General features: G+C 39.8%; 1 protein-coding gene and 1 long non-coding RNA gene across 4 annotated transcripts in view; one reads left to right on the forward strand and one right to left on the reverse strand.

The window, feature by feature from the left end:
- RRP36 (ribosomal RNA processing 36) overlaps positions 1–25,754 on the forward strand; it is a 46,890-nt gene extending 21,136 nt beyond the window's left edge. For 2 of the 3 annotated variants that reach the window (XR_015696930.1, XR_015696929.1), the window contains exons 3-6: positions 6,235–6,373; positions 6,659–11,980; positions 21,325–21,391; positions 21,697–21,768. Coding sequence is in view for 1 of the 3 variants with exons in the window: in XM_087717645.1 (XP_087573771.1) it covers positions 6,235–6,373; positions 21,325–21,391; positions 21,697–21,801; positions 21,886–21,960; positions 22,124–22,241; positions 22,844–22,983 (644 nt within the window). In the remaining 2 variants the exon portion in view is untranslated. Of the gene's footprint in view, positions 1–6,234; positions 6,374–6,658; positions 11,981–21,324; positions 21,392–21,696; positions 21,802–21,885; positions 21,961–22,123; positions 22,242–22,843 lie in introns of those variants that run through there. The other variant, XM_087717645.1, reaches the window with a different exon arrangement.
- LOC148044949 (uncharacterized) lies at positions 17,797–25,664 on the reverse strand. The gene is made up of 3 exons (XR_015696931.1): positions 25,533–25,664; positions 18,029–18,140; positions 17,797–17,931 (listed from the first exon to the last, which is right to left on the reverse strand). It is a non-coding gene; the product is annotated as an uncharacterized LOC148044949 (long non-coding RNA).
- Positions 25,755–27,303: the final 1,549 nt, after the last annotated feature.

Genomic DNA, 27,303 nt, shown 5'->3' on the forward strand with positions numbered 1-27,303 from the left:
ACTTGTATACTGTTGCTCTCTTTTCTTTTTTTTTCTTTTTTTTTAATTTTCTCTTTTTTCTTTTCATTTTTCTTATAAACTGAATAGATTAATGAATTGTAGAGATACACCAAAGTGAGGAGTAGAGGGAAAGAAGAGGGAGAAGTAAAGAGGGAGTGAGAGGGGAATGTAAGGAGGGTGAGATGGAGGGAAGGGGAGAAAGGAATGTTTGAGGGGGAAGGGAAGTAGAAGAGGGGAATGTTGGAGGGGAGAAATGAAAGTTGGAGGGGGAGAAGAAAGGGTGTATGGGGGATTGAAGTGCTATGTTGGTTTTCTATGGTGGAAGATGAGTTGTGTTCATTGATTTTCCCTTTTTTTTTTAAATGCACATTATATAAGTGATTGTATAAAATGAAAATGAAATAAACAGTTTTAAAAGAAAAAAAAATAAAAAAAACCTAAAAAAAAAAGAAAATAAAAAAAAAAAAAATGGACATAAATGCTAAATCTAGTCTGAATATCTGACTGCCTGCATGGCTAACCATAATATTTACATGGAGGACTGAAACTATAGAAAAACATCTGAAACAGAATAGATGCTCAACCCTCAACCAAGATATTTCAGTAGAGTTTAGACTGGATAAATGTGTCACCCTCACCATCAACAACCCAATAAAAAAAGCATTTATGACTGCTGAATACAAACTTCAACACTCTCTTTGCAGTTGAAACAAGCTATTAATTGAATTGTACAAAGAGATGATATTGGAAGCAAGATGAGAACTTAATAAATTATCAACCACACATCTGAAACACTAGCAACAGTGTAAATCATATTTATTATTAAGAATATATAGTTACAATATTTAATTATTGTTACTTAATAAAAACAATGGGTTTAAAAATATTCCTAATGATGTAATAGTCCAATGCAACTAAGGAAGAAAGTACATGTTTATATAATTTAGTAGTTCTTTAATTACATATACTAGCTGCTTAATTATATCTTTATCTCTGCAAGAAAAAATGTTATTAAATCTATGAAAATAGGATGATTTTTTTTACAGATGGTTATTCAACTGAGAGGCATAAAATATAAATTGAAGTCTTTGCTCAATCAAACTGGAGGACTATAATTATACTTTTTAAATAAAGTCTTTCCAGTGTCCTTCAAGACTTGTATAATTAATTTTGAAAGTTGGGAAGGAACTAGATAGTTGTATAAGCTAGTATCCAATCAAGCTGTTAAATATTGATGCAAAAATATTGAAAATAACTCTGCCATGTAGACTACTGATACTACATTCAATTATCCATCCTGCACAATCTGGCTTATCGGATGCTTGGAGGTCTTTTATAATACTAAATTACTAATTGGTATTCTAGATGCACATTCAGAAAACTTAAAAGGAGTGATGGTCTCTTTGATTGCAGACAAGGCCTTTGATATGGTTCAGTGGAGCTTTCTAAAAAAATAAAATGAATAAATATAGAATTCCTACTTGTCAATTGGATAAATGTTTTTTATTCTATTGCTAGAGATAATTACATATTGACTTATTTCTTCATCTGTTAATGTATTATATTAACTTATTTTTAAAAAATCCTTTTATCACTTTTTGCTTTGGAACAATTGACCAGTCTTATTAACCAATTACAGTAAATTTTAATAGCATACAGAAAAAAAAATGTTCAAAAAAGTTGAACATATTCTAAAATATTGAGAACTATGAGGAATTAAAAAATGTTTGGCACTGGAGCAATCTTCCCCTATGCTGAAATCAAAAACTATTTCTGAATAATCAGTGAGAGCTAATTATATTAAAATACTGTATTCCATTGCGGCAACTGTCTTCCACAAAGCCTAATTTTTTTTAAAAAAACCATCCAAACAGTATGAAATCTAAGGCATTGTTGTGTTGAGATGTTCAGCTCCCTTGCTCAGTGTATGAAGCTGGAAACACTGTTCAGACCTTCTCTGCTCTTTCATGTGGGCCCTTTCCTCATTTAGAAAAAAGAGTCATTTGCTATTTAAACCAGTTTTATGTTCTGTTGGTTGAAAAACACTTCTTTAGTTGGTACACAACGCCAGAGAAATTAGAATATGTAAAGGCATTTCCAATATATATTGGAGACGTGAACAAGAGATATGCTTGGTGATAGGTTAAAAACAATTTTAAAAATTGATTCAAATACGTAATATTGAAACAAGGTTTTGAAGAATAAGATATTCTGTGTACCTCTATATATAGTTGTGCTGGTCACATGACCGTCAAAGGGTCTTCGGACAGCACTGGCTACCTCAGCCAAGAAACAGATGCATACCACTGAGTCAAACACAACTGAGCAGGGAAAACCTTTGCCTTTACCTTTATGCAATTGAAGCCAGAACATTTTTTAGTTGATTTATTTATTTATTTATTTAGCATATGGCAAAAATGTTAAATAGCACATTCTTAAGCAATTGATGATATAAAGTTTGAAGAGTCATGGAAGAATATTTCAATACATGATTATTGCAGCAAGAATATTACATGCGCAGATATGGAAACACTTGGCAGAACCAATTGTAGAGGAATAATTGACAAAATTAACAGATCTTGCTGTTAATGGATAAAGTAACTTCTTTGATTAGAAAAAGTCAGTATCTACATTCATTGACTGGAAACCCTTATGGAGATTTTGCTTAAAATTAAAAAAAGTTATAGAGATATAACTTTAGAGTAGTGCTGTAAAACTCGCAGCCTGTGACCCGGATGCGTCATGCGCTGGCAATGCCCACGTCTGGTTTTGCAAAGGGGGGAAATAGTCCCAATATGTCACGTGACACTGCCCTAACGACATGAGTTTGACACCCCTGTTTTAGAGAAGGGTTAAAATATAATTGTTTTTGCTGTGAAGTATATCAGAAGCCACTGTTTACGTCTTTATATTTTTCTTTCTGTCTTGCTCTTTTTAAAATTTTCTTATTGCACGTTTATTTTTTTCTGTTCTTTTAAATATTTCCTGCTCTAATTTAGTTTGTTGTATTCTTATTGTTCTTAAAGCTTTACAACAATAGTTTGGACTTTAATTTCCATTTATATATAAAAAGAAAAGTATTCCCTTAGAATATAGCTGTAATACAAAAGTCTATAGCAGTGTGAAAAATATGAACTACCATATTTTTCGGAGTATAAGACGCATTTTTTGCCTTCAAAAAAGAGGGTGAAAATCTGGATATGTCTTATACACAGAATACAGCATTTGTAGCCTCCTGAAACCCCACCTTTGCAAAAATGGCCATGCATAGCCTTTAGGAGGCTTCCAGAGTGCTCCTGGGGGCTAAAGAGGGCAAAAATGAGCGAAAAATGGACCGTTTTGTGCTTGTTTTCCGCCCAGACCCCAGGAGCAATCTATAACCCTCCCAAAGGTTATGATTGCCCTTTGTTTTGATGAAAAATGGGCCGTTTTGGGGAGGTTTGTAGAGTGCAAAAACTTTTTTAAAAATTTGCCTCTTCAAAATCTTGGTGCGTCTTATACTCTGAAAAATACGGTAAGTAATCATTCAGAAGTGTAGTCAAATATAAAAAGCTTTGACGTATTAGAGCACTAACTTCAAAATTCTGCTCTGAAGTTTCAAGTGAAAGGAGATGCTTGCAGTATAGTACAGTATAGTGAATATGGAGAACATGTTTGGTTTTCATTGCCTGGCCTGTGGTGATTTCAGCACCCATTTACTTAGTACATGTGAATGCAAGGAAAAAGAAGGGCTTACATTCCAAAAGATTTCAATGATTATAGAGCATATACCTTACAGCGTCTCTTTCTCTATTTAATTTTCTGTTGTAAGAAAAGTGCTGCTCATAAGTCATAGGAAAGAGACACTAATTATACCTCATTTGCAAGTATGAAATGGCTATCAAGAGCCCTTTCAGCTGAAGGAGAAAGAAACCAGTATTTTAAAAAGCAAATTCAATTTGCAATCTAGATGTGGAGAAATGCCATAGGTATGTTTTATATAGAGGAAGCAGCATTCTTACACAGAGGAAGATCACACATTGACTCTTATTTAGTTCACAAAATAATCTTGAATGGCAAGAGGTGGGAAATAAATTTATTTTGATCCTACAAAAATTTGCCAGTTGATGTAGATAGCACTTGGTAAAGCAGGCAGCATTTTGATTCATTGTAATTAATCTTTATTCTTATATCACAAGTATATAATCAGCTCTAGTGGTTAATTTCAGCAGAATATTGCATGATCTTGACTAAGAATTACCATTTCACATTTCACAGTAAAATTGGAAAATATGAGTTAAAACTTCACTCAGGAGTGGAGGCAGGGTAGATAGCAAATCAACTCTGATCAAAGTAGGAAACCCAGAAAATATTTTTAAAATTTACCTCTGCTATGTAATGTACCAGGATATATGAATGTTATTATTAGAAATTGTGTGTCACCTTAATAAACATTTTTTTCTTTATCTAAAAGAGAGTTAACCAACGGTTAGCCAGGAACATGACATATCTAATTGATGCCATAATAGTAAATCACAAGCATTGGACTTAGCTTAGAAAAAATAAGGTAAAATTTTCTTCTGAAACATCATCATAGAAATAATGTGTTAGTTTTAGAGAAAGCTTTCTCATTATTTGAATCTTTAGGACAAATTATGTAAATCTCATAACAATAATATAAATTACTGTTGCCAGGAAGATAAATCATAGGGAAGGCTTAAGATGTGTAAAAAAAAACCTTTTAAATGCTATTAAATGACCAGGTGAACAAATATACTTGATTTGGCACCTAAGGCACAAACATCACATACTTAATTTTTTTTTAAAAAAAATCACTTTTCAATTAAAGAAAAATCTGCCTTGAGACTGTGATTCAATTTCCTGCTGATTTCTAGTCACTACAGTTATTTCCTTCTAGGGGTACTAAAGGGAAATCATAGCAGCCAAGAAAATATTTTTGGTATAAGAAGTTTTGCATGAAGTTAAGCAAATATAATTATGGGATGAGCTCTCTAGCCAAGAAGGCACATAACGTTTTATTGAGGTGTTACAAGCTCTTATGATGCTATATTGTTTAAATACTGCAGCCCTGGCTCTGGCTCTGATGTGTATGGAAAAAATAGCTCTGATAGGCGTGCATTGATGTAAGAGTAACTAGGAATAGTTTTTCAAACAGAAATGCCCAGGTGGACTATGTATCCCACTGTTCACAGAGATCTACATCAGCAATGAAAAGCAATGAAAAGTTACTATTTTTCTAGAGGAGCAGTTTATCCCTGCTGCAATTAAATTATTTGCAACTAAAGCCCAAGCACTGTTGCTACACAGAACTCATATATAACTATGTAACAGTATGAACAGCGGCCCAGTGTACCCTGTGGCGGAGATGGCAGCATAAAAATTAAATAAATAAATGATAAAATAATCACCTTCCTGGGAAACAGTGATTCAAAAGACACTGAATTTGTATGGTTTCGCCAATGAGGCCATCTTAACCTTCAAATTAATCAAGTTAGATACAGTACAAAGATATAGAAGGTCAAGGATTGCTACTTTCAATCACAATATAATTCCAAATAATTTTAGTGACTAAAACAGGCAGTACTAAAGGGACATTTACTGCCAGTTGATAACCCTTCTTTTATTTATATTTGCATGGCACTTTGATAGCTTTTATCTGCACTATCTTTAAATATAAAATATATATTTATGTCTCTAAAAGTAACACATTTTACTACCTTATGTGTAACCTTTGCCCACAAATGGTTGCTAATAGTTCTTGTTGTTAGGGAATAGTTTTACATTGTCATTTTACTGATTGTACTTTTATCAATCAATGACCGAAAAAAAATATCTATCTGCTTATGTATTTGGAGAACATGGAGGAAACATTTTTTTTCTGTTAAGGAATTACAGCATTCAATACATGTCTGCTTCTGATTTTATCAAGCCATGTTCAGTTTTTGTTTTTATTGTTTATGGTTTTTGTGCAGGTTGCTTTAGTCTTATATAAATGTGTTGATTTGATTTTATTCTTTATGTAAGCTGCTGAGAGCCTCTGGATTACAGTGGTGTAGAAAATAAATGTCAATCAGCTTTCCTAACTTGAGTATCTGAGGCAACATGGTCCATTACTAAAAAATTCCACATGTTAAATCAATACATCTGAGAGTGCTTGGATTGCCAAAGACTGGTGTAAATATTTCAGATACTTTGATGTATATCTGTATATCTTTGTGTTTTCTTTTCCTTCAGAATTATCTTCAATGTCTTTTGAGAAGCTGTTACAAATGAGAAACCAAGTTGGGATGAAGGCTTATGAGCAAATGACATCTAAGAAAAGGCCAACAGATGTCACAAAAACAAAGAAGAGACCATGTTTGAGCAAAAACAGGTAAACACAACTTCTGCTATGTATGTCTAAATTCTGTACATTACTACCCTGTTTCCCTGAAAATAAGACCTCCCCATATAATAATCCCAATTGGGCTTTTGAGCACATATGCTAAAATAAGCCCTCCCCTGAAAATAAGCCCTCCCCCAAAAATACTGCAACACAGCAGCAACCATGCTTGCTGCCTCCTACATCTCAAAAATAATAAGACCGCCCTGAAAATAAGGCTAAGCGCTTATTTCGGGGGTCAAAAGAAAATATTCACTCCCTTCAACTTTATTTCAGCATGGAGATTCGACATCTGAAGGGGTCACGCCCTCGCCTAGAGGCACATTCCAGCTGCCATATGGATGACAATAGACCAACCACTAGCAAGGCTAAAGCCAAGACATCTCACAAACGATCATCTACTGCTCCTGACAACCATTTATCTAGATGTCAGAAGGCATTGGAAAAACAATTTGACAAGGCCCAAAAGGCTTCAATGCACCAAGCAAGTACTTCCGCTGCTGTTTCCTCTCCTTCACCAAGTAAGGAGAGACGTGACTTCTCTCTGGATGCACTACCTGAGCCCCCAGCATTACAGGCGACTTGCTTGGAAGACACCGTTGCCCCATTTGATTGCTTTCACACAACCGGGGAAAGCGCTGAGGAACCATCCAGCACACCGATGACCTCGGCACCTACCTCCCAAGCAGAGGGTCTCTGTCCTCCTGCGGCCCCAAGCTCTGCTGTTACTCAAGAAATGTGTAACTACCTATCTGAGGTCATCATTCAAGGGATAAAGGCAGCATTCCCATCTGATCCAACACCAGCTAGCAAGCACAATCCAACAGCCAAGGATCAACTAGGCCTGCAGGAACATAATTGTTCCTGTCGTTCCATTACCAATGATTGCTACCTATCAGGGGAAGAGGAGGTTGATGAAATAGGATTCTCTGAAGATGAGGACTTAGAACCTAGCAAACCCACTTTCGCCGGTCTGTTTAATCCATCCCGGTTTAAGACTATCCTGCATAAAGCTAAGTCTGTGACAAACATGGGATGGGCGGAAGGTTCCGTACCTCCTCGTACGATTCCTATTGAATGGATGTTCACTGGGCCACCCGCTGACCTACATTGCATTCCTTCCCCACCATTGTTTAGGGATACAATCCAGGACCAATGGTCTGAACCGGGTTTGGTCACTTCTCCTAGTGGCTCTGACTGGCGTCTCTATAATGTGGCTCCTGAATTGGAAAAGCTGCTTCAATGGCCCAAGATTGATGACCCTGTAGCAGCTCTTACATCTCCATCCATCGTTCCCGCCTCCGATTACATGGAGAGCCTGAATCTAGAGGATAAAAAGGCAGAAGCTTCCTTCCGCAAAACCCACATGGCCTGCGCATGGGCTATTAGGGCTGCTACAGCAGCCTCTTTCTTTAATAGGGCATCCCTAATTTGGCTCCGCCAAATATTAGAAAGGATTCCCCCAGAGGACAGTAGGCTTCGCTGGGACATTAACAAATTGGTGACAGCCACTGAATATTCGGCCGACGCCACCTTAGACGCTGCCAAGTTTGCCTCTAGGGCCTTGGCCTCCAATGTTACATCTCGTCGGATTGCTTGCCTTCGCCACTGGGATGCTGACATGCTTTCGAAATGGCATTTGGCGTCAGCCCCCTTCAAGGGGGGCAACCTGTTCGGTGACGCTCTGGATCCAGTACTGATTGAGAACAAATATAAAAAGAAAGTCTTACCTTCCAGCAATAGGAGAGTGGACCGTAGATCTTCTCCTTATGCTCGCAGACAGCGATTTCAGTCTGCTGACACTGGATTCCCTGACGGGAATGGAGCCAACCGTCCCCAGCACAGGCGCTCCTTCCGGAATAGAGACAGGCAATAGCCCTACTCCAGAAGACCCTTTTGAGGAGCTAGTAAGCGACCCTTTCAGAAATCCAAGTGACTCCCAATTAGACATTCATTCATCGCTCTCCAGAGGCTTCAGGAGGTTTCCCTGAAGCCTCCTGAGGATGAAAAACAGCCCAATGTACAAAGTGGAAGTTTGGGAACAGACTTCCAGTTTGCGCATTGGGCTATTTTTGCCCTCCGGAGGTTCAGGGAAGCCTCTGGAAAGCGAAAAACCACCCAACACGCAAACCGGATTCGGGAACGGACGTCTGGACCTCTGGTTTGCGGGTTGGGCTATTTTTTACCCTCTGGAGGCTTCAGTAAAACCTCCTGAAGACTCCAGAGGGTGAAAAATAGCCCAACCCGCAAATCGGAAGTTTGGGGAAGGACTTTCGGTTGCACATTGGGCTGTTTTTTGCCTCCTGAAGACTCCGGAGGGAGAAAAACGGCCCAATGGGCAACCTGGAAGTCTGTTTCCGAACTTCTGGTTTGTGCATTGGACAGTTTTTTTGTCCCCCTGAGGCTTTAGGAAAACCTGAAGCCCCTGTAGAGCGAAAAACCACCCAACACGCAAACCGGAAGTTCAGACGTCTGGTGTGTGCGTTAGGCTGTTTTGTGCCCTCTGGAGGCTTCAGGGGAGCCTCCAGAGGGAGAAAAATGACCCAATGGGCAACCCGGACGTCCGTTCCCAAACTTCCAGTTTGCGTGTTTGGCTATTTTTCACCCTCCGGAGGCTTCAGGGAAGCCACCAGAAGCCTCTGGAGGGAGAAAATCAGTCCAATGGGCAACCTGGAAGTCCTTTCCCGAACTTCCGGTTTGCCTGTTGGGCAATTTTTCACCTTCCCCAGACTCCTAGAAAGCCTCTGGAGCCTGAGGACTGTGAAAAAAACGGACCTACCGGGCCCACCGGAAATCAGATAATGGGCCATTTCTGAGTTCCAGAGGGCCTCTGGGGTGTGGGGCAGGCCATTTTCGCCCTCCCCAGGCTCCTAGAAAGCCTCTGGAGCCTGGGGAGGGTGAAAAACGGACCTACTGGACCCATCGGAAGTCGGAAAAGGGGCTGTTTCCGGCCTCTGCGGGGAGGCATTTTCACCCTCCCCAGGCTCCAAGAAAGTCGTGCCCCTGCGCTAGGCAGCTCACGCGCACATGCATATGGGCACGGCGTGGGGGTCATTAAATTATGGGGTGGGCATGCGAATGCACGCGATAATGCATGCACATGCTTCTGGCTCCCAAGGCAAAAAAGGTGTGCCATCACTGCCTTAAACTTTACCTCCCTTCCCCCTCATCACTTTATCCAGTGTCTTACCCCAAGGAGACCATTCAAAGGGGACCTCATTGTGGCAGAAATTCATCACCTATTGGATATCACGGTGATAGAACCGTTCCAAGGGGTCACAAAAGGACAGTATTCTATTCAATTCTGTTCCTTGTCCCAAAGAACTCGGGAGAGTGGAAAGCAATTTTGGACCTAAAGAGGCTGAATGTACACATAGAGTACAAACACTTCAAAATGCAATTCCTCTGATCCATCCTCGCTTGCATTTGAGAAGAGGATTTCCTCACTTCCATAGATCTCAAGGTGGCATATTTGCATGTTCCCATTTGCCCATCCCACAGGAGATTCCTGGGGTTCTGTTATGCAGACCATCACTATCAGTATAGGGCCCTTCCATTCAACCTCTCATTGGCTCCCAGGACTTCACCAAACTGTTGGCAGTGATTGCAGCCCCTCTCAGGTCTGTCCAATACATCTGGAATGTTAGCTGGACAACATCTTGATCCAATCGGATGAACTAGAGAACAACGCCAACTGGCTGGAACTCAGGGCAGCCCATCTGGCCCTGCATCGTTTCCAGGAGAAGCTATCTGGTCACCATGTTTTCCTGCTGACGGATAATGTAGCCACCAAGGCACATGTGAACTGTCAGGACAGCACCCACTCCAGGTCCCTGATGCACAAAGCAAAATGCTTGGGCCTCTGGGCAGAAGGTCACATCCTCTTCATACAAGCGGAACATATATCTGGAACAGCCAATGTTCAAGCAGATTGGATGAGCAGGACAACAATCGACTATTTGGAATGGCACCTCCATCCGGATCTGTTCCAGAACATCTCCCAGAGGTTCAGCCGACCGTTAGTAGACCTGTTCGCCACTCCGGAGAATGCTCAGCTATTGAGATTTTTCTCGAGGTACCAGTCTCCAGGAGCAGAAGGCATTGACACCCTACACAGCCATTGGCTTCATGGCCTCTTGTACGCCTTTTCCCCTCTTCCTTTCCTCTCACAAGTCATCAGCAAGCTGAATACAGAGAGGATGGAGGTACTCCTGATAGTACCTCATTGGCCGAGACACGCCTGGTTCACGGACTTGATCAATCTATCCGGATCATGCCCCTGGAAAATACCCGAAGACAAGATCTCTCTCAGCCAGGGGGTACTGGACCATCCAGAATTGCAGTGGCTCCAGTTAACCATCTGGCACTTGAGAGGGACCTCCTGAAAAAGAGCAGCTTCTCCGAGGCTGTTATTAAGACTATTTAAGCATCCAGACCAACGCCTACCAACCGGATTTACAATGCGACCTGGGCTGCATTCAGCAAATGGTGTACCAGGATGCACATCAACGCTCTCTCGGCTTTCACTCCTCATGTCCTGAACTTTCTATAGCATGGACTGAACAGGGGCCTGTTTCCCAACACCCTCCGGAGGCAGGTAGCTGCCTTATCCATCATTCTATCGGGTGAGGGCACCAATTCTCTCTCGCAGCATCCACGGGTGCGTAGTTTTCTGAAACGGGCAACCAATCTCTGGTCACCAGTGGTGCATTGGTACCCATCATGGGACCTATCTATTGTCTTGCAGGCTCTTACATTGCCACTGTTCAAGCCATTAAAAACAACAAGCCTCAGACTACTGACCTTCAAGGTGGCCTTCCTCATGGCCATTACCTAGGCCAGGGGGATTTCCGAATTAGTGGCACTATCGGTATGGAGGGACTTGTGTATCATATGTCCGGACAGAGTTATTCTCAGACTTGACCCGGCCTTTGTGCCTGAAGTGAACTCATGGTTTCACAGATCCCAAGAGGTCTTTTTACTGGATTTTTTCCCTGGAGCCACTCATCCAACTGAAAAGAGATGGCATAAATTGGATGTAAGATGGGCAGTTTGTAGGTATTTAAAGAGGACAGCCTTCTTCCGATGGGCTGAGGTCCTTCTGTCTCGTTTCAACCTGGGTCCATGGGTAAGAAGGTATCACCGTCCACAATTGGTTGATGGTTGAAGGCCTGCATAACTATAGCATATGAATAGCAGTCCAGACCAGTACCGCACAGCATCACAGCGAATTCGACTCGCAGAGCCGCCATCACTGCCGCTTGGGCTGCACAGGCGTCGGTGGAAGAGATCTGCAGGGCTGCAACTTGGGTTTCGCCATTGCCTTTTATCAAACATTACAAGCTGGACTTGTTCACCTCGGCTGAGGCAGTGTTTGGATGACGTGTGCTTCAAAGAGTTCATTCAGCGGAAGGGACCCTTGACCAGCCTGTCGCCCGCCCTTAAATTGTTTGGACATGCCTCCCTGACTTGACTAATTTCAGTTTCTTACTGAAGGCATAGATCAAAAGGATGTCGTGCTGATTGCAGGATGAATCCTATGTGAACGCTGGACCCGTTTCCTTAGAGTGGGAATGGAATCTCCCTCAGTGCACAGAGGTAAGACCAATGGTCTTTTTCAGGAAAACATGGTATGAAGTCCATAATACTGTACATGTTGAACACGCTTGAGATTGTATGTCATGTTTCCACAGTGCAGAGCATAGGAATTGTAAGTTTACCTTTCAGGAACTATACATGTGTAATGCATTCAGCCTAGAAAGGAGTGTACAAGGATGGTGGTTAGCTTCCTCAGCTGGGTGGAACCTGTAAAGATCTAAAAGCTTCAGTATCCATCTGGCAGTCTGCTTTTTCTGTCTTGATCTAGCCATGTTTCCTCTTATTTATGAACAGCTCTGGACTTTTTTATGTGGCTGGTTGGCTTCTATTGTATCATAGCTCCTTATGCTTTGGTGCATTTTGTAAATATTTTTTATCTGAAGAGTAATTTAGACATTAAAGCACCCAAGTATGGAAATGGAACGTTTGGTGCATCTTTGAACATCAGCCCAAATATCTGCACATTTGCTATGTGTCATTATTAGCCTTTGCTCATAGCTCTGAAGACAGGTATCAATCAATGTAAATATTTCCAAGATGATGTGATCTGATACTTTCATCAGTTCTGTCTCATCCATTTCCAAATTTCAAACTGAAACCTCTGGGTTTTTTTTTTTCAGTGGAGGCAGAGCATCCTCTAATAAGCTTCTCTTCACTTACTCCAGAGGTAGGGCTTAGATTAGAACTAACATTGCTTCCAAAGAGAGAAAACAGCTACGTGAAAGTCTATTTACTCTGCCAGGGACTCCCTAAGTCTAGGTGGATCTCCAAGGGTTTTTTTCCTCTTGTATCTTCTACACAAGCATAGGCTAGGGAAAACAGACCTAGCAGGGTCATGGACAGCTGTCCATTAATATATCCTCTTTTATGGCTGGAAGTGAGCCAAGTGACTAACCTTGAATGGCACATTAATATGCCCTCTTGTCTCATTACCATGCTCTCCTCATGAGACTAGATTGTCAGATAAGTGGCTAATAAGCTACATGATATTTGCAACAGAGGTCAATGTTAAGGCCACTATCACGGAGTGGGGGGGTGGGAATCAAACCACCAATCAAGCAAGGAACGGCACCTACTCCTAGGATGAGATGTACATATTACGTATGGTTCAAATGCTTTCCTTCCAAGACCAGTCAAATAGGGAGGAGGGGGATTTTCCCTAGATGAGAATAAAGTCCAAAACCAAATCTCAAATCTATCAGGCTTTTTCCCTAAAGCAGAATTCCCCAGCTGCTTAAGAAAGTCTGCAAGACCTCAGGACAGAAAGAACTGGAATGCCTGAGCCTAACAAAGTCCTTGTTGGACCCAGTATTAGCAGTGGTTTCCCAGTACAGGTAGTCTCCAACTTACAATCACAACTGGGACCAGAATTTCCAGTGCTAAGCAAGGTGGTGGTTAAGTGAGTCACATCCAATTTTTACAGACTTTTTTGGACTGTTATTAAACAAATAGCTGTATATAAGTGAACTGTGCTGTCGCCAAGCAAATCCAACTTCTCCCATTGGTTTTGCTTGACGGAAGATGATTGAGAAGTTTGCTTCTCACTTTTTTCAGGGCTGTTGTAACTTTGAAGGGTCACTAAACAAATGATTGTAAGTCAAAGATTACCTGTAGTTATTTACTGTCTGATGGCTTCTATTCCCTAACACCTTTAACAAAATCCTCAGAGCAGAGTAGAAGTTTCTCAGGGCAATGAGAAAACGAAAATTCTTCCATCTCCTTTCTCAATAGCTTTTCATAGGTAGCCCTAGACCTAATTAAGACTTCTTAGCAGATACTCACCTGGCAACTCTGGTCTTGGGAGTAATAGTAAATGAAGACAGGGAAGATAACCTGGACCCAGACAAGCCTGGAGACAGAGATTCTGGAACAAAGTACACGAGGGTTTCAGCTAAGGCCACGGGGGCTTTCCATGTTCATTTTCACTAAGCTTCAACCCTGTGGGGCAAACAGCTATTCCAATTAATCCCTCTAGAAGATAGGGAGCCCATGTAAGGCATGAACAAGCTAGCAAAGTCTCTGCCTTGATGGCAGATGCTGGCGAACACAGTGTGCAGTTCTTGGCCAAAGGCACTACAGTTAACATAACAGTTTAAGACAGCTGTAGCTGATGAACTGGAAAGTACTCTAAATTAAAATCAGTCTTCATATCAGGCCCATTCAAGGGTGGCAAACTATTCAGACAGGCCCTAGATAATGTCCTAATTGAGACAAAGGAAATAGATTAAAAGAAAGCTATTCTAACCAACACAAAAATAGGAAGCCAAAAACAGCAGGAATCAGACTATTCCAAACATTTCTCTCAATTTCTTTCAAAGAAAAATAATTGAGCCACAAGGAATACAGCTCAAGTTGGTGGAACCCTAAACAATTTCAACAGTCTTAATCCCAATGCTGGGGGAAAACCTTTTCTCATTGCAAGATGGGAGGTGCAAACAACTCCATATGCATGGGAGTCTAATGTAATTAACCCATCAGTAGGCCCCTTTCATATGAAATGCATGGAAGTTAAAGAGGCTACACCATAGAATTCACCAGTCCTAGATTACGTCACTCAATCTTCCAAGTCCAAAAGGACCAAATGCCATCTAACTTCAAATATCTAATATCCACAAGGGGAACACATAATGGCACAAGATCTTGGGCACGAACTAAACCAAATAGCACAAATGCCAGTTGAAAACCCTGAGATAAACACAGTGTTTCCAGAAAAAAAGTGCTCTGGACTTATACATACAGAGTCAATTCATCCCACAGTATGTTTCTGAGATGTAACTGTTAGGACACCCTATCTTTTCAAGGTGTTTCTATTCAGCCTGTTTCAGCTTCCAGAGTATTTGCAAAGATTATGGTGACTGTTGTAGCTCAGATTCCTGTAAATACACATATATTCCTATCTTCATAACCAACCTGTTGATAAAATTATCTTTGATTATTCAAAGGATGCCCAGATCCTGGTGAGGACATTTCAAGGAGCTGGCCTTTTTGATCAACATAGAATGTTCTTCAATCAGCAAATACACTACTTGGTCCCTGTTATTGGCAACAGGTTTTAAAAGGTTTAATCTTCCTGCAAAGGAGAGAAAACAGATCATAGAGCAGCCAGCTATATCAGTTCTTCAAATCAGCCATTTGAATCTCATGTTTTTTGGTAGTAGAGAGCTAAAAGATAATCTGTTTAGCCTCGGTATCATGGGCAACAATGCATTTTTGTCCCTTCCATTGGACGTTCCCTCTCCTTGGAATCTAACTGTCTAAAGGGCCAGCAGATGCGTTGCAAATTCACTGATGCTGAGGAGTTTCCCTCAGGGAGATTCTAGGCAGGGGAAGTTACATGTATTTCTGCCATCATTTTGCCCCATTCCACCACAAGCACAGCCGCCTTATTGTTTTTTCATGCTGACAATTTCTTAAGAGATATACCGTATTTTTCGGAGTATAAGACGCACTGGAGTACAAGATGCAGCAAGATTTTGAAGAGGCAAATTTTTAAAAAAGGTTTTTGCACTCTGCAGTTTTTTGTAAAAATGGGCCCGTTTTTTGTTTAAAAAAAAAAAAGGCCTGCATAGGACACTTGTAGAGTGCTCCTGGAAGCTGGGGGGGGGCCCGCAAAAATGAGCAAAAAACAGCCTGTTTTTTTGCTCATTTTTGGCCTCCCCAGCCCCCAGGAGCACTCTGCAAGCCTCCTAAAGGCTATGCATGGCCATTTTTGGAAAGGGCACGGGGTTTTGGGAGGCCAAAAATGCTGTATTCAGCGTAAAAGACACACCCAGATTTTCACCTTTTTTTCTGAGGGAAAACGGTGCGTCTTATACTCCAAAAAATACGGTAGTTAGCTTTGCCTTCCTTCCTGAATACTGAACTCATATTCCAAAGACAAACATCCTTCAGCAGGAATATGCTTAAAAATGGTTCTTAAGAAGAAATGGTACCCATCTAAACCTGTAGTCCCATGTTCATGGATAACTTTAGTATGTCCTATTATAGGATGCCATGGCAGAAAAGGAATATCCTTGACTTGCAACAGTTCGTTTAGTCACTGTTTAAAGTTATAACAGCATTGAAAGAAGTGACTTACGACCATTTTTCACAGTTACAGCCTTTCCTGCATCCCCATGGTCATGTGCTCAAAATGTGGATGCTTGGCAACTGGTTCATATTTATGACAATTGCAGTGTCCTGGGATGATGTGATCACCTTTTGTGACCTTCTGATAAGCAAAGTCAATGGGGAAGCCAAATTCGCTTAACAATCCTGTTACTAACTTATCAACTGCAGTGATCTACTTAACAGCTGTGGCAAGAACTCTTGTAAACTGGAGCAAATTTCATTTAACAAATGTTTCACTTAACAACAGAAATGTTGGGCTCAATTGTGATAATAAGTCAAGCACTGCCTGCATTAGACTTACCATAAAGATTTATTTTCTACAGTAGAGGCAGAGGATGCTGGCCACCCATTATTATTTTGAAAAGGGAGTAAAGATACCTATGGCAAAGCATATATAGTTCACAGTTAATTCATTTGTTTATACCTTTTAGATATCTTTGTCATAGTTTTCTTTATGACTTGAGCTATATCTCCCTAGAGAAACAACACCGAATCTAAGCCCTGCTTCTGGAGCGAATGGGAGAGAGATAACGCTAGAACAAAGGTTTTTCAAAACATGTTGGTTAAAAAAAATAGATCATATCTTAAAACGCTTAATCAAGAGGCAAGGCATGAGTGATAGAAAATTGGCAACAAAATGAAAAGTAAAGTGTTTATTATAAAATGCAAAATTAATATTTGCTTTCACAAACAAAATAACAAACCCTTGAATTTAACCAAACATTCTTTATTAATTCCTATGTGGCTCAGTTGGGTTTAATTTTAAGTTGGTGTGCACAGGATGTCACCTTGATGATTAAGCTGGCCTTTTGCAGACACACACATGCATACACAAATAGTGTGTGTGTGGGGGGGTGTCCTTGGTGCTCTCTGAGTTTGCTTGTTTTCTTGCAGACGTTTCATTACCCTAACTAGGCAACATCATCACTGCTCCTTACTAACACTGATGATGTTACCTAGTTAGGGTAATGAAATGTCTGCAAGAAAACAAGCCCAGAGAGCACCAAGGACACCCACCCCCCACTATTTGTACATGCATGTGTGTGTCTGCAAGAGGCCAGCTTAAAGGACCCCTCATTTTAACCCTGAGCTACAAATATTCTCCTTTAGAGATACACAAATACGGTTTGCAAAATGGGAAACGAAGAAGAGAGACACAAAAATTGCTCTTGGGTCAAGTTACAAGAAACACCTGGATCTCTAGCTCTGTTTTCAGCTGTCCTTTAGAAAACATGGGCTGATGAGAAAATTATTTGTTGAAGTTTGGAGTCAGGCAAGAAGTTCAGTTGTATGCTCGTGCATGTGGGAAGAGAGAAAAGTGGAATGAAGGAAAGGCAGCCAGAACTTGCTTCACAGATCACTTACGAATGGTAGGGTAGGCAAATACTGATGACATGCAGCCAATGAGAGGAAAAGAGCAGATGTTTGGGTGTGTCCAGCATCACTGAATTTGAGAGTTCTTTTCCCGCTTAGTCCTTCCCGGAACCCACTCAAGGCCTTATAGAACTCTAGGATGCTGTAGAACCCAGTTTAAATCCTCAGAGGATGCCTATATTCTCTGCTGTTAAGAATGGATTTCGCACAAAGTCCTATGTGCTACTATCCTTTATGACCTAATGCCCTCTAAGGCATTAAGAGGCTTCCCCAATGCATATTTTCCTGAGACTGTGCAAGCTCAGGAGATGTTCTGGTTTCGTTAAAGATTTGGAAGCAGGTACTACAAACATTTTATCAGTGCAAAAGCTTTCCTCCTAAATGTATGGAAGCCACACTTACTTTTTTCTTAATCTTGAGTGCAGTTTATATAACTCTCAAATTCTGTCATTTTAGTGTAATGTTTCCTGAAAAAAAATTACTTAAATGAATATAAATTCTGATCTAAACATGCTTCCTAGGGAGTCACGTTAAATAAGATTCTCGCTAAATATGAAAATGCACCTTCAATCAGAGGAGTCACGTATGTTTGAAATTTTCATCCCTTGTCAATATTGAGTAGTATCCCCATAATGAGTTACAGATTTTGCCTTTTCACGTCTAAGAAAAATGAAATCTTCTCTAGAGATAATGCAGGTAGAAAGGAAACGGAACAATAAAAGCGTGTAATTAGATTCACAGTCTGAATGCTTTTTATTAGTGTTTTTGTCTGCTCAATACTCTGATTGTATTAATTAATTTGCCACAGAGAGCGGAATTACTGAAATACAATCAGTCTATTAGAATCTAACTATGCCAATAGAATTAAAATACTTTCTTCAATTTTCATATTTATTCACTATTATTCTTATATTAACAGAACAATAAAAGAATTGTTAGGCAGTTGTATCTAAAACAATAGGGCAAGATCAAGAATTAGTCTGTAGTATCTATAAACCTGTCCCCATAGGAAATTAATAGAGTTGAAATGATTCTTTGCTTCAGTCTCTCAATTACCTTGAATGCCCAAGGAGATAATTGCCAAGGATCAGATATATATGGTTTGTATATGCTTCCAGGGAAAGGTAGTATCTGACTATGAAACTTACTTAGCTAAGGACAGCATAGGGCAGTGATGGCGAACCTTTTTTGGCTCGCGTGCCATAAGCGGGGTGAGCGCAGGGGGCATGCGCGGTTCTGCCGCACCCATAATGCAATGCCCAACACACACATACCAGCGTGCATGCGCGCATGACAGGCATGACCCCCCATTTTTTTGCCTGCTTTTTCCACACTCCCCAGGCTCCAGAGGCTTTATAAGAGCCGGGGGAGGGTGAAAACAGCCTCCCCCACCCCCCTGGAGGCCCTCCAGAGGGGGTGGGGGAGGCTTCAGGACCTTCCCTGAAGCCTCTGGAGCGCAAAAAACGGGCCCTACGGGCAAACTGGAAGTTTAAGAACGGACTTCCGGTTTGCCCATAGGGCCTGTTTTTTGCACTCCGGGACCTTCAGGAGGCTTCCCTGAAGGTTCTGGAGGACTATAAAGAGCCCTATGACCAAACCGGAAGTGACTTCTGGTTTGTCCGTGGGTCGTTTTTCGTCCTCCGGAGCCTTCAGAGAAGGCTTCTGAAGCTCCGGAGGGCTTAAACCAGCTCTATGAGCAAACCGGAAGTCTGTTCCCAAACTTCCAGTTTGCCTGTAGGGCCGGTTGTTTGCGCTCCAGAGGCTTCAGGGAAGCTCCCGAAGCCTCTGGAGGGCCTCCGGGGGGCAGGGGACTCTTTTCGCCCTCCCCAGGCTCCTATAAAGCCTATGGAGCCTGGGGAGGGCAAAAAATGGCTTTAAAAATGGCTGAATTAATCTGGCCTGCTGACAGGGCAACACCTGCCATAGGTTTGCCATCCCGGGCATAGGGGTTCCCTTTGCTTTCTCATTACTTTGATAGGGAGCACTAGAAGATTTTGATTTGATTTTATGGGGTGCATTGGTCTTCTGAGTTCATTTTCCCCTCTGAAGTATGCTTTAAATCACAGTTGCATAATCTGGTGCTTCAGGTTGGCATTTGACCTCCTCAAAACTTAGGTGGGACACCCAGCGGTTTCGAAAAGCTGTTATCAAATTCTATTTTAGTACATCATAAAGTGAAAATAGGGAGGAATCACATTCATTATATTTAATTAAATCTGAATCAAAATGAAATGAAATCCTAATCCTGTTACCAATTTTGCAGTGTCCCATCCAAGGCCTAAAAAAACTGTCAGGGAAATTTATTGCATTGTTTGGGTTGTAAAAGTGTTTGGAGTTTACTATACTGTAAATTTGGAGGGCTTGTAAGTTTACTATATAGTAAGTTTGTAAAGCTCACTAGAATTTACTATATAGAACACATGCTTAACTTGACATGTGTAATTTATGTGGTGAATGTAATTTCAATCAATAATGAAAAATTAGGGATCCGTGTCCTTATTCCTCAAGACAATATAGGCTTGCATTATGAATAAAAAAGGAAAATTAAATCATTAAAGAATTCCCTTTTGACAATGACAGACAAATTAAAATTTAGCAGGCAGATTGCATTTCCTCTATCACCTCAAAAAAGTTTTGAGATTTTCGTAGATTGCCATGCATTTGAATCTAATGATTAATCAATAATTAGTTAAAAGGAAGGCCATTTATCAACTGAAATTCTATACGCTGATAATATGTAGCAAGAGGTTTAGAAAAATGATACACACTAATTGAATATATAGCTATTTTAAGAGAATTATTAACAGTTGTAATTGTAACAGATGATATCTTCTGAAGCTAGTGAGGCTCTTGATGTCAACTGTACTTTAAGATATTAAAGCCAGACTTACATTAATGGTGTTTTCTCTTTAATCTCCCCTTTTAAGAGTTTTAAGGGGTTGGGCATTTTCTTCCCTTAAAGCTAGATTTTATTTATTTAAAATACATTTGTCCTGCTCTTTAATAAATAGGACCCTGGATCACCAAAAACAAGGCAACCCTGCTTTTAAACTTAAATTTTAAAGGATTGGGTTGAAGAAAAATGAAATTTTGAAGTTCTTATAATGGCTACCAGAAAAGGAAGAGGACAGCTCACACTTCAAAAAATTAGACTTATCATTTTTTTCAAAAGTAACCTTGAAAAGCCAGTCTTCCTGGAAATGGCTGTAGCCAGAAGTTGTTAGTTTTATGACTTGCAATGCAGTCTTAAATTCTGAGATATTACTGGATTTTGCAAGTGTCTCCTCTCTGCAAGGTTCAGGTAATTCCAGCTGACAACCCCATGGACTAGATCCCTTATAGGGGAATTCGTTTCAAAGTTCTTTATGAAGGAGAGGATAGGCTTAGTTGATGAAAAGTGATTTCAGTAGTATGGATGCAGCAAATCCTAAAAGCATATTGAAGGATATAGTTAGATTTCCTTTATTAGTCACAGAGTCTTGCCAGCTTTGCTTAAGCTAGAAACTTCTTTGCAAAGCACAGCTGTGTGAGCTTGGAGGAAGCTGTCTGGGCTATTAGGTTACACCAGGCCACTGACTAACAGAACAATTCTTATCTGATCAATACAAAGCTGCCTCTGTGAAACACATTCTTAGAGAAGCCTGTATACTGTGGTTATTCAGTCCTTCTAAAGCCTAGTGAATGAAAGACATTTGGCTCACAAAAACAATTCCAAGCATATATTTTGTGTCCTGATGCCCATTGATATTTATTTATTGTATTCAGAGAAATATTTTAAGAATGAAGCCACAAAATATGTAAAATTCTATGAATCTTTTTTTTTCCACCAAAGGGGTTGTGTTTATTTTTCTGTTCTGCAGGCCTTTGGAAACTTCAGCCAAACTGCCAGTACCTTTTTTGCGGCAAGTCGTGCCCGTTAAGAAAAAGGTGGGTATTCTTGTGTTGGAACACACAGAACAGATCTTTGTTGTTAAAAAAAAGAAAAGAACGAGTGATAAAAATACTGGGGGAAATATTTGAGCATGAAACTTATTTGGAAGAAATGAATAATTTTGGTTTCAATATTTGAGAAGTCTCTTAATTTCAAAAGCAAAATGCTGAAGAGGATGAAATGAGAGAAAAGAATATGGTTAGACTGGTATTTTGCTCCCTTAGCATGGACTTTCTAGAACATACAAATATTTTCTGACATTGCTGAGATGCTAGTATTGATCCCATTTCCTCCTCCACAGGTGTCCAGAGATCCTCGTTTTGATGACCTCTCTGGGGAATATAAACCAGAAGTATTTGAAAAAACATATAGTTTCTTAAATGATGTGAGGAAGAAAGAGAAAGAGGTAATAATGTAACAGTGTCCTGTGTTTCTTCCTTCAGAATGAAAACAGGTATCCCTAGAGAGTTGGTGCTTTCCTCTTTTGCAGGTTATTCAGAAGCAACTGAAGAAAAGCCAAAATGTAGAAGAGCAGAACAAATTGCAGCAGCTCCTTAAGCGAATGGTGAGTTGGTGCCAAAGAGAATTTAAACAGCCTGTTTACCCTTCTGAAGTACAGGCAACTAGCTGAAACAAAGCTGTAGAGAGCATTGATCATAAAGCCATGAGGCAAATTGGGGAGAGGAAAAATGCAACATCTTTGTTTCTTTCCCCTCTTTGTTCCTTAGACACAACAGGAAGAAGCACAGAGAAAATGCCAGAAGAAGAGAGAAAATTCCCTGGTATTCAAGAGACAGCAAAGAGAGTTGGCCAAGCAAGGAAAGAAGCCTTTCTTCCTAAAGAAATGTAAGCTTTTCCCACTTTAAGATAATAGCTGCTCTACTGGCCTTAACCTTAATATGATCCCCTTCCTGTATTAATAGTAAATATTAGAAGACCTGTTTCGGCTAGTTGATTTGTACAGATTGAAGAATAAGGAATTTATTTGTGTGTATCTTCGTCTTCATCACCAAATCAGTGGAGCCCTTGGTGGCATCTGTTACAAAGGTTGGATCGATTGGTAGCACTGTTTCTGCTGCAAACAGTGTGTATGAGTGTGGCATCCAACATGCCTGCACCAGCAGCATTTACTTTCTGTAAATTATTGAATCATTTTCTAAATTATTGAATCATTTTCTAAATTATTGAATCATTTTCTAAATTATTGAATTATTCTCAAAAGTATTGAATGAGGAGTGGTTTAGGATAGCCACTGCCAGTATTTGAATGAGTTTTTACCTGTTATTTTCATAGCAATTAGTTACCAAACTGCATCACATGATTTATAGGACCAAGTTGAAAGATGATGTTGGCAAGCAAAAAGAGTAGATTATAGAAAATAATTGCTTGGGGTATTATGAACACTTATGGCTTGAATTAAAACCTCCATCCCTTCTTGACATCTACAGCTGAAATGCAGAAATTGGAACTTGCTGAGAAATACAAAGATCTGAAGAAAAGTGGGAAGCTGGAGAGTTTCCTGAACAAGAAGAGGAAAAGGAATGCTGCTAAGGATAAAAGGAGACTCCCTTTTCGGAAGGATAACTAATGTCTGGCTACCCCGCACCCAAACTCCCCTCCCCAAACAAAGACTTCACTCACAGATTCATACTTTGTCAGTTGTACAGGCAAATCTAGGAAAGATGACCTCTTGAGCTTTAAGCCAGGCAGTGAAGCCAAATAGCCAGGAATCATCCCACAGTTCAAGATACTCTGCCAAGTCATTTATGTTTTCTGGGGGGGAAAAAGATTGTTGTGCAAAATTATGTTGTTTCAATTTCACAAGCACCTCTTAAACTTTGCAAAAGGAATATTTCTGGTGATTAAATTCCCTGCTGCTTGCTCTTCTTTTCCTTCCAGGGCGAGAAGTAATAGATCCCTAGCAATCTGATTTCGGTTCCCTCTTGCTTTTCCCAAAACTGATCTTCCTCCTTCCAGTCTATTTTTTCTACTGTGTGTAGGCTTGGCATCCACCTACCGTTTTTCCGAATTGCCTTCCTGGAGAGCACTCTTTTACCTTCCTGCAGCTACCCATTAGTCCTGCTTGATTGTGGTTCCAGCTGTTTTATTTGCAGAGCTTAACAGAATAACAATAACTGATGCTTAACAAACTTCCCAGTGAACACTAGCCCTGAACAAGGTAGAATTTTCAATAAAGCACTATTTGCAGTATTGTTAATGGAAGGATCACAAACAATATAATGCAGTGATGGTGAACGTTTTTCTGCACGGGTGCCAAAACGGTGCGCGCCATAGCCATAATGCAATGCCCTCTCCCTGCGCATGCGTGCACAACCCCCCCCCCCCTGCTTCCCTCACGCATGCACGCAGGCCTCACTGAAACCTTCGGATTTTGGGTAGGCCCATTGGGCCATTTTTCACCATCCAGAGGCTTTCTTGAAGCTTGGGGAGGGTAAAAACTGCCTCCCCCCATCCTCCAGAAGTCCAAAAATCATTTGGCCAGCATGTATATGCAGTCTGGAACTGACATAGAGTAACATCTTGTGTGCCCTCAGATATATATTCCAGCTTCTTAAACTTTGGTTAGGGAGAACTGGGTTGTTGTTGTTGTTTGTAATATGACTGCATTTACTTTTACTGCTGAAGTGGACAATTAGCAGTCCATGTTTTTAGCAGGTGTTTAGAAAATTTGTATGTGCACAAATATATATGTAAACATATAGAGTGTTACTACAGTACAACACTGGCAATTTACATTTTGACTGAGTTTGCTGAATCACTAATTATTAACATCACTGTTTCACTGGGCTGATTTAAAAATAAATTTGTTATTTTTATAAAGTAAATACTTTATTTGTTGGTATAGAATATAGATTAGTCATCTTAGCAAAACCTCATAATCAAATAAAAGTTTTCTAATTTTTGAATGTTCTAGGTGTGGTTAGACATGGTACATGCTGTCTCTCTTTCTTGAACCAATTTTGATGTTTAGAGCAGTGTTTTTCAACCTTTTTTGTGCAAAGGCACACTTTTTTCATGAAAAAAATCACGAGGCACACCACCATTAGAAAATGTTTAAAAAATTTAACTGTGCCTATATTGACTATATATAAAGTAATTTTCCCACGGCACACCTTACACTATGTCACGGCACACTAGTGTGCCGCGGCACAGTGGTTGAAAAACACTGGTTTAGAGTATAAAGTTCATCTCCTGCATTACATAATGGAGGCATGTTATAAGCTTTGTTTGATTAACAGTCATTCAGACAAAGGATTCTCCATCTTATAGATTGACTGAAATGCATTTGATCAACTAAACCACTAAAACAGAATAATCCTTATAGGTACCATCTAATGCATCCTTAAAAGAAATGCAGAAGTGCCAGGTTGGTTGGTTTCTAGAGTATTTTCCTTTCCACAACCAGATTTCTCTTTTGGGTTTATTTGGAAACTTCCTGAGGAGTTTTACATAGTAGGCTGACTATGCTATAATAAAATTAGCTGTTTTGGTATGCGCTCATGAAAATGAATGACCCAGATACAGATAAGAAAATTTCTGCAGTGAAAAACATCTGTGATTAAAGCAACTATTGGGAACTATAAAAAGCAATGAAAACCTTTGTGCCCAAGGAGAAGAGATAGTTAGGAAGAGAACTAAATATACCTGCTACATGTTGCAAGCAAAAGGGAATCAGTAGTGCAGTAAATTAAATATAGAGATTCAAACTTGATTCCATTCTAGCTGGATGCTGAGATTAACCCTTAATAAAAAAAAAACTTCCAAGTTTGTCAATGACTCTTGAGTGGATGCTATTTCAATCTCTTAGAGATGAACGAAAGGCTTCAGATGGAAGCTTAAACAGCCAATAGTTTGAAAATGAGGCAAGCCTTTCTCCATTTGTTGTAAAAAGCAACTTCATAAGTCCTCTGCAAATTGATTTATTTCAAATATTTGTCACTTTATAACTAATGGCTCTCAGGATACCATCCAATTTTTATTAAATGAAACCTGTAGAAATCATCAAAATACCAGTACCTTAAATATTAAAGAAAACAGAAAACAGCAACAAAAAAAGTTTAAAAATCTTAAAAATCATAGTTATTTTAAAAGCGTTTGTATTTCTCTAAAAAGTACCTGTCAAAGGACATTTGAAAGATCATTATAATGAAGACCATCCCTCATACGGTTTTAGTTGTTTTGTTCATTCTCTAGAGAGACAAGTGGAAATACCATTGGGTCTTTTTCTGCTGTTGTCTGTTTCCAAAGAATCTGTGTAAATTACAGTAAGAATTTACAATATAATATGAATATTAAATAAAGAAATAGAGAAATAAAACTTCTTTGTGTGAAAACAAACCATTGGATATTTGGCTCAAATATTTACAATTGTCCCATTTTATATATTGTAACCAGGTCCATCTGTATTACTCCCTATTACAGGTTGGGAATTATTGCTTTTGGTCTATTGGACTATAACCTATATCAATTATATACAGTAGCAGTTCTGGTTGGAAATTATAGAGGTTACAGCCAAACATCCCTATAAGGCACTAACTTTAGGGAAGTTGTGATAGTCCTTGCTTCAGTAAAACTTGTTTTTACATTTTAGATGAGGGTTGAGACCCAATGTCTTGGATTCTATTGAGCGAACTTTGGGTGAAGAAATTTTAGAAACAAAGGTTTCTGACTAGGGCTAATATTTATCAGGAAAGTTTATGAGGTAATGTGTTGGGTAAAGGCACGTATCGAGATTATTGGAGTGTAATCTTAGGTGTCTGAGGGATTGCAGCCTAAACTATATCCTTTATTCACTTATTTTCAGAATCTACATGATTGTCTAACTTGTATACTGATCCTAGGCAGCTCACAACAATAAATAAAAACAAGGATAAAAGCAAAATCACCCTTCCTGCGGGCACCAGACCAAACAACCTCACAGCTGAATTCCCATCCTAGCCCAATATCTGGGGGGGACAGCCAGTTGCTCATGGTCTTCCAAAAATGTAATAAATAAGAATCCTTCAGATTCTTAGGGAAAGCAAAAGTCATCCTTTTAATAGATAGGGCTTCATTGCTGTTGGCAAAGGCTTACATACTGTCATACCCCATGAATGTGCTAATTCTTACATGCCTCATTTTGCCCAGGATGAAAGAATTGTCACAGCACAGCTTTCTTCAACTTGGTGCCCTCCAAATGTATGAGCAGTACAGAGTTCAGAATTCCTAAGCCAGCCTGGTCATTTTCTAGGAGGTGGGAATTCTGCCACTCCCATTACCTTGAGGTGTGCCAGATTGAGGAAAAGCTGAACTATATAAGATGCACCAGTTAGGAAAATACCTGCAAATTTTCTTCATAGCTGTAAAAGAAGATTATTTAAGATTTTAGTGCCAAGAATATAGAGGCCACCAGCTTGGAGGAGATTTCAAGTTTGCTGGCAGAATATACACTTGCAAAGCTACATAGACATGTGCTATGTCACAACTGTATAATTATTGTGGTTTGAGCATCATGCCATGCTTAGTATAATATAGCAAGATCATACGCCAAAAATGAATAGCCTAGGGCCCTTTGGGGAAAACTTGAGAAATTTAAGCAATAAAATGAATGCCACAAAGCACTCAATTAAACCATTTTAACCCACTGAAAAAACACAAATCAGTGACAAACTTCACTGACTCCTAGTCTGGAGGCCAGGAAAGGAATAAATGCAAACTATACATTTTACAATGTAAAATAAAAGTGCAAGAGTTTCAGCTTGTGATGCTAGAATATACATTTGTGACCATTATTCAGTTCACTAGCGTCTAAGGATGAGGAACCGGAAGAAGTTATATTTCCATCTGGAAGAGAACAATTTATTGGGTTAAATTCCCAGTCACGTTGACTGAATTTCATCTATATTCT

The sequence above is a fragment of the Thamnophis sirtalis genome, unplaced genomic scaffold (genome assembly GCF_051295495.1).
Source record: "Thamnophis sirtalis isolate CommonGarterSnake01/CBP01778 unplaced genomic scaffold, rThaSir2_p1.2 scaffold_6, whole genome shotgun sequence".
NCBI lineage: Eukaryota > Metazoa > Chordata > Lepidosauria > Squamata > Natricidae > Thamnophis > Thamnophis sirtalis.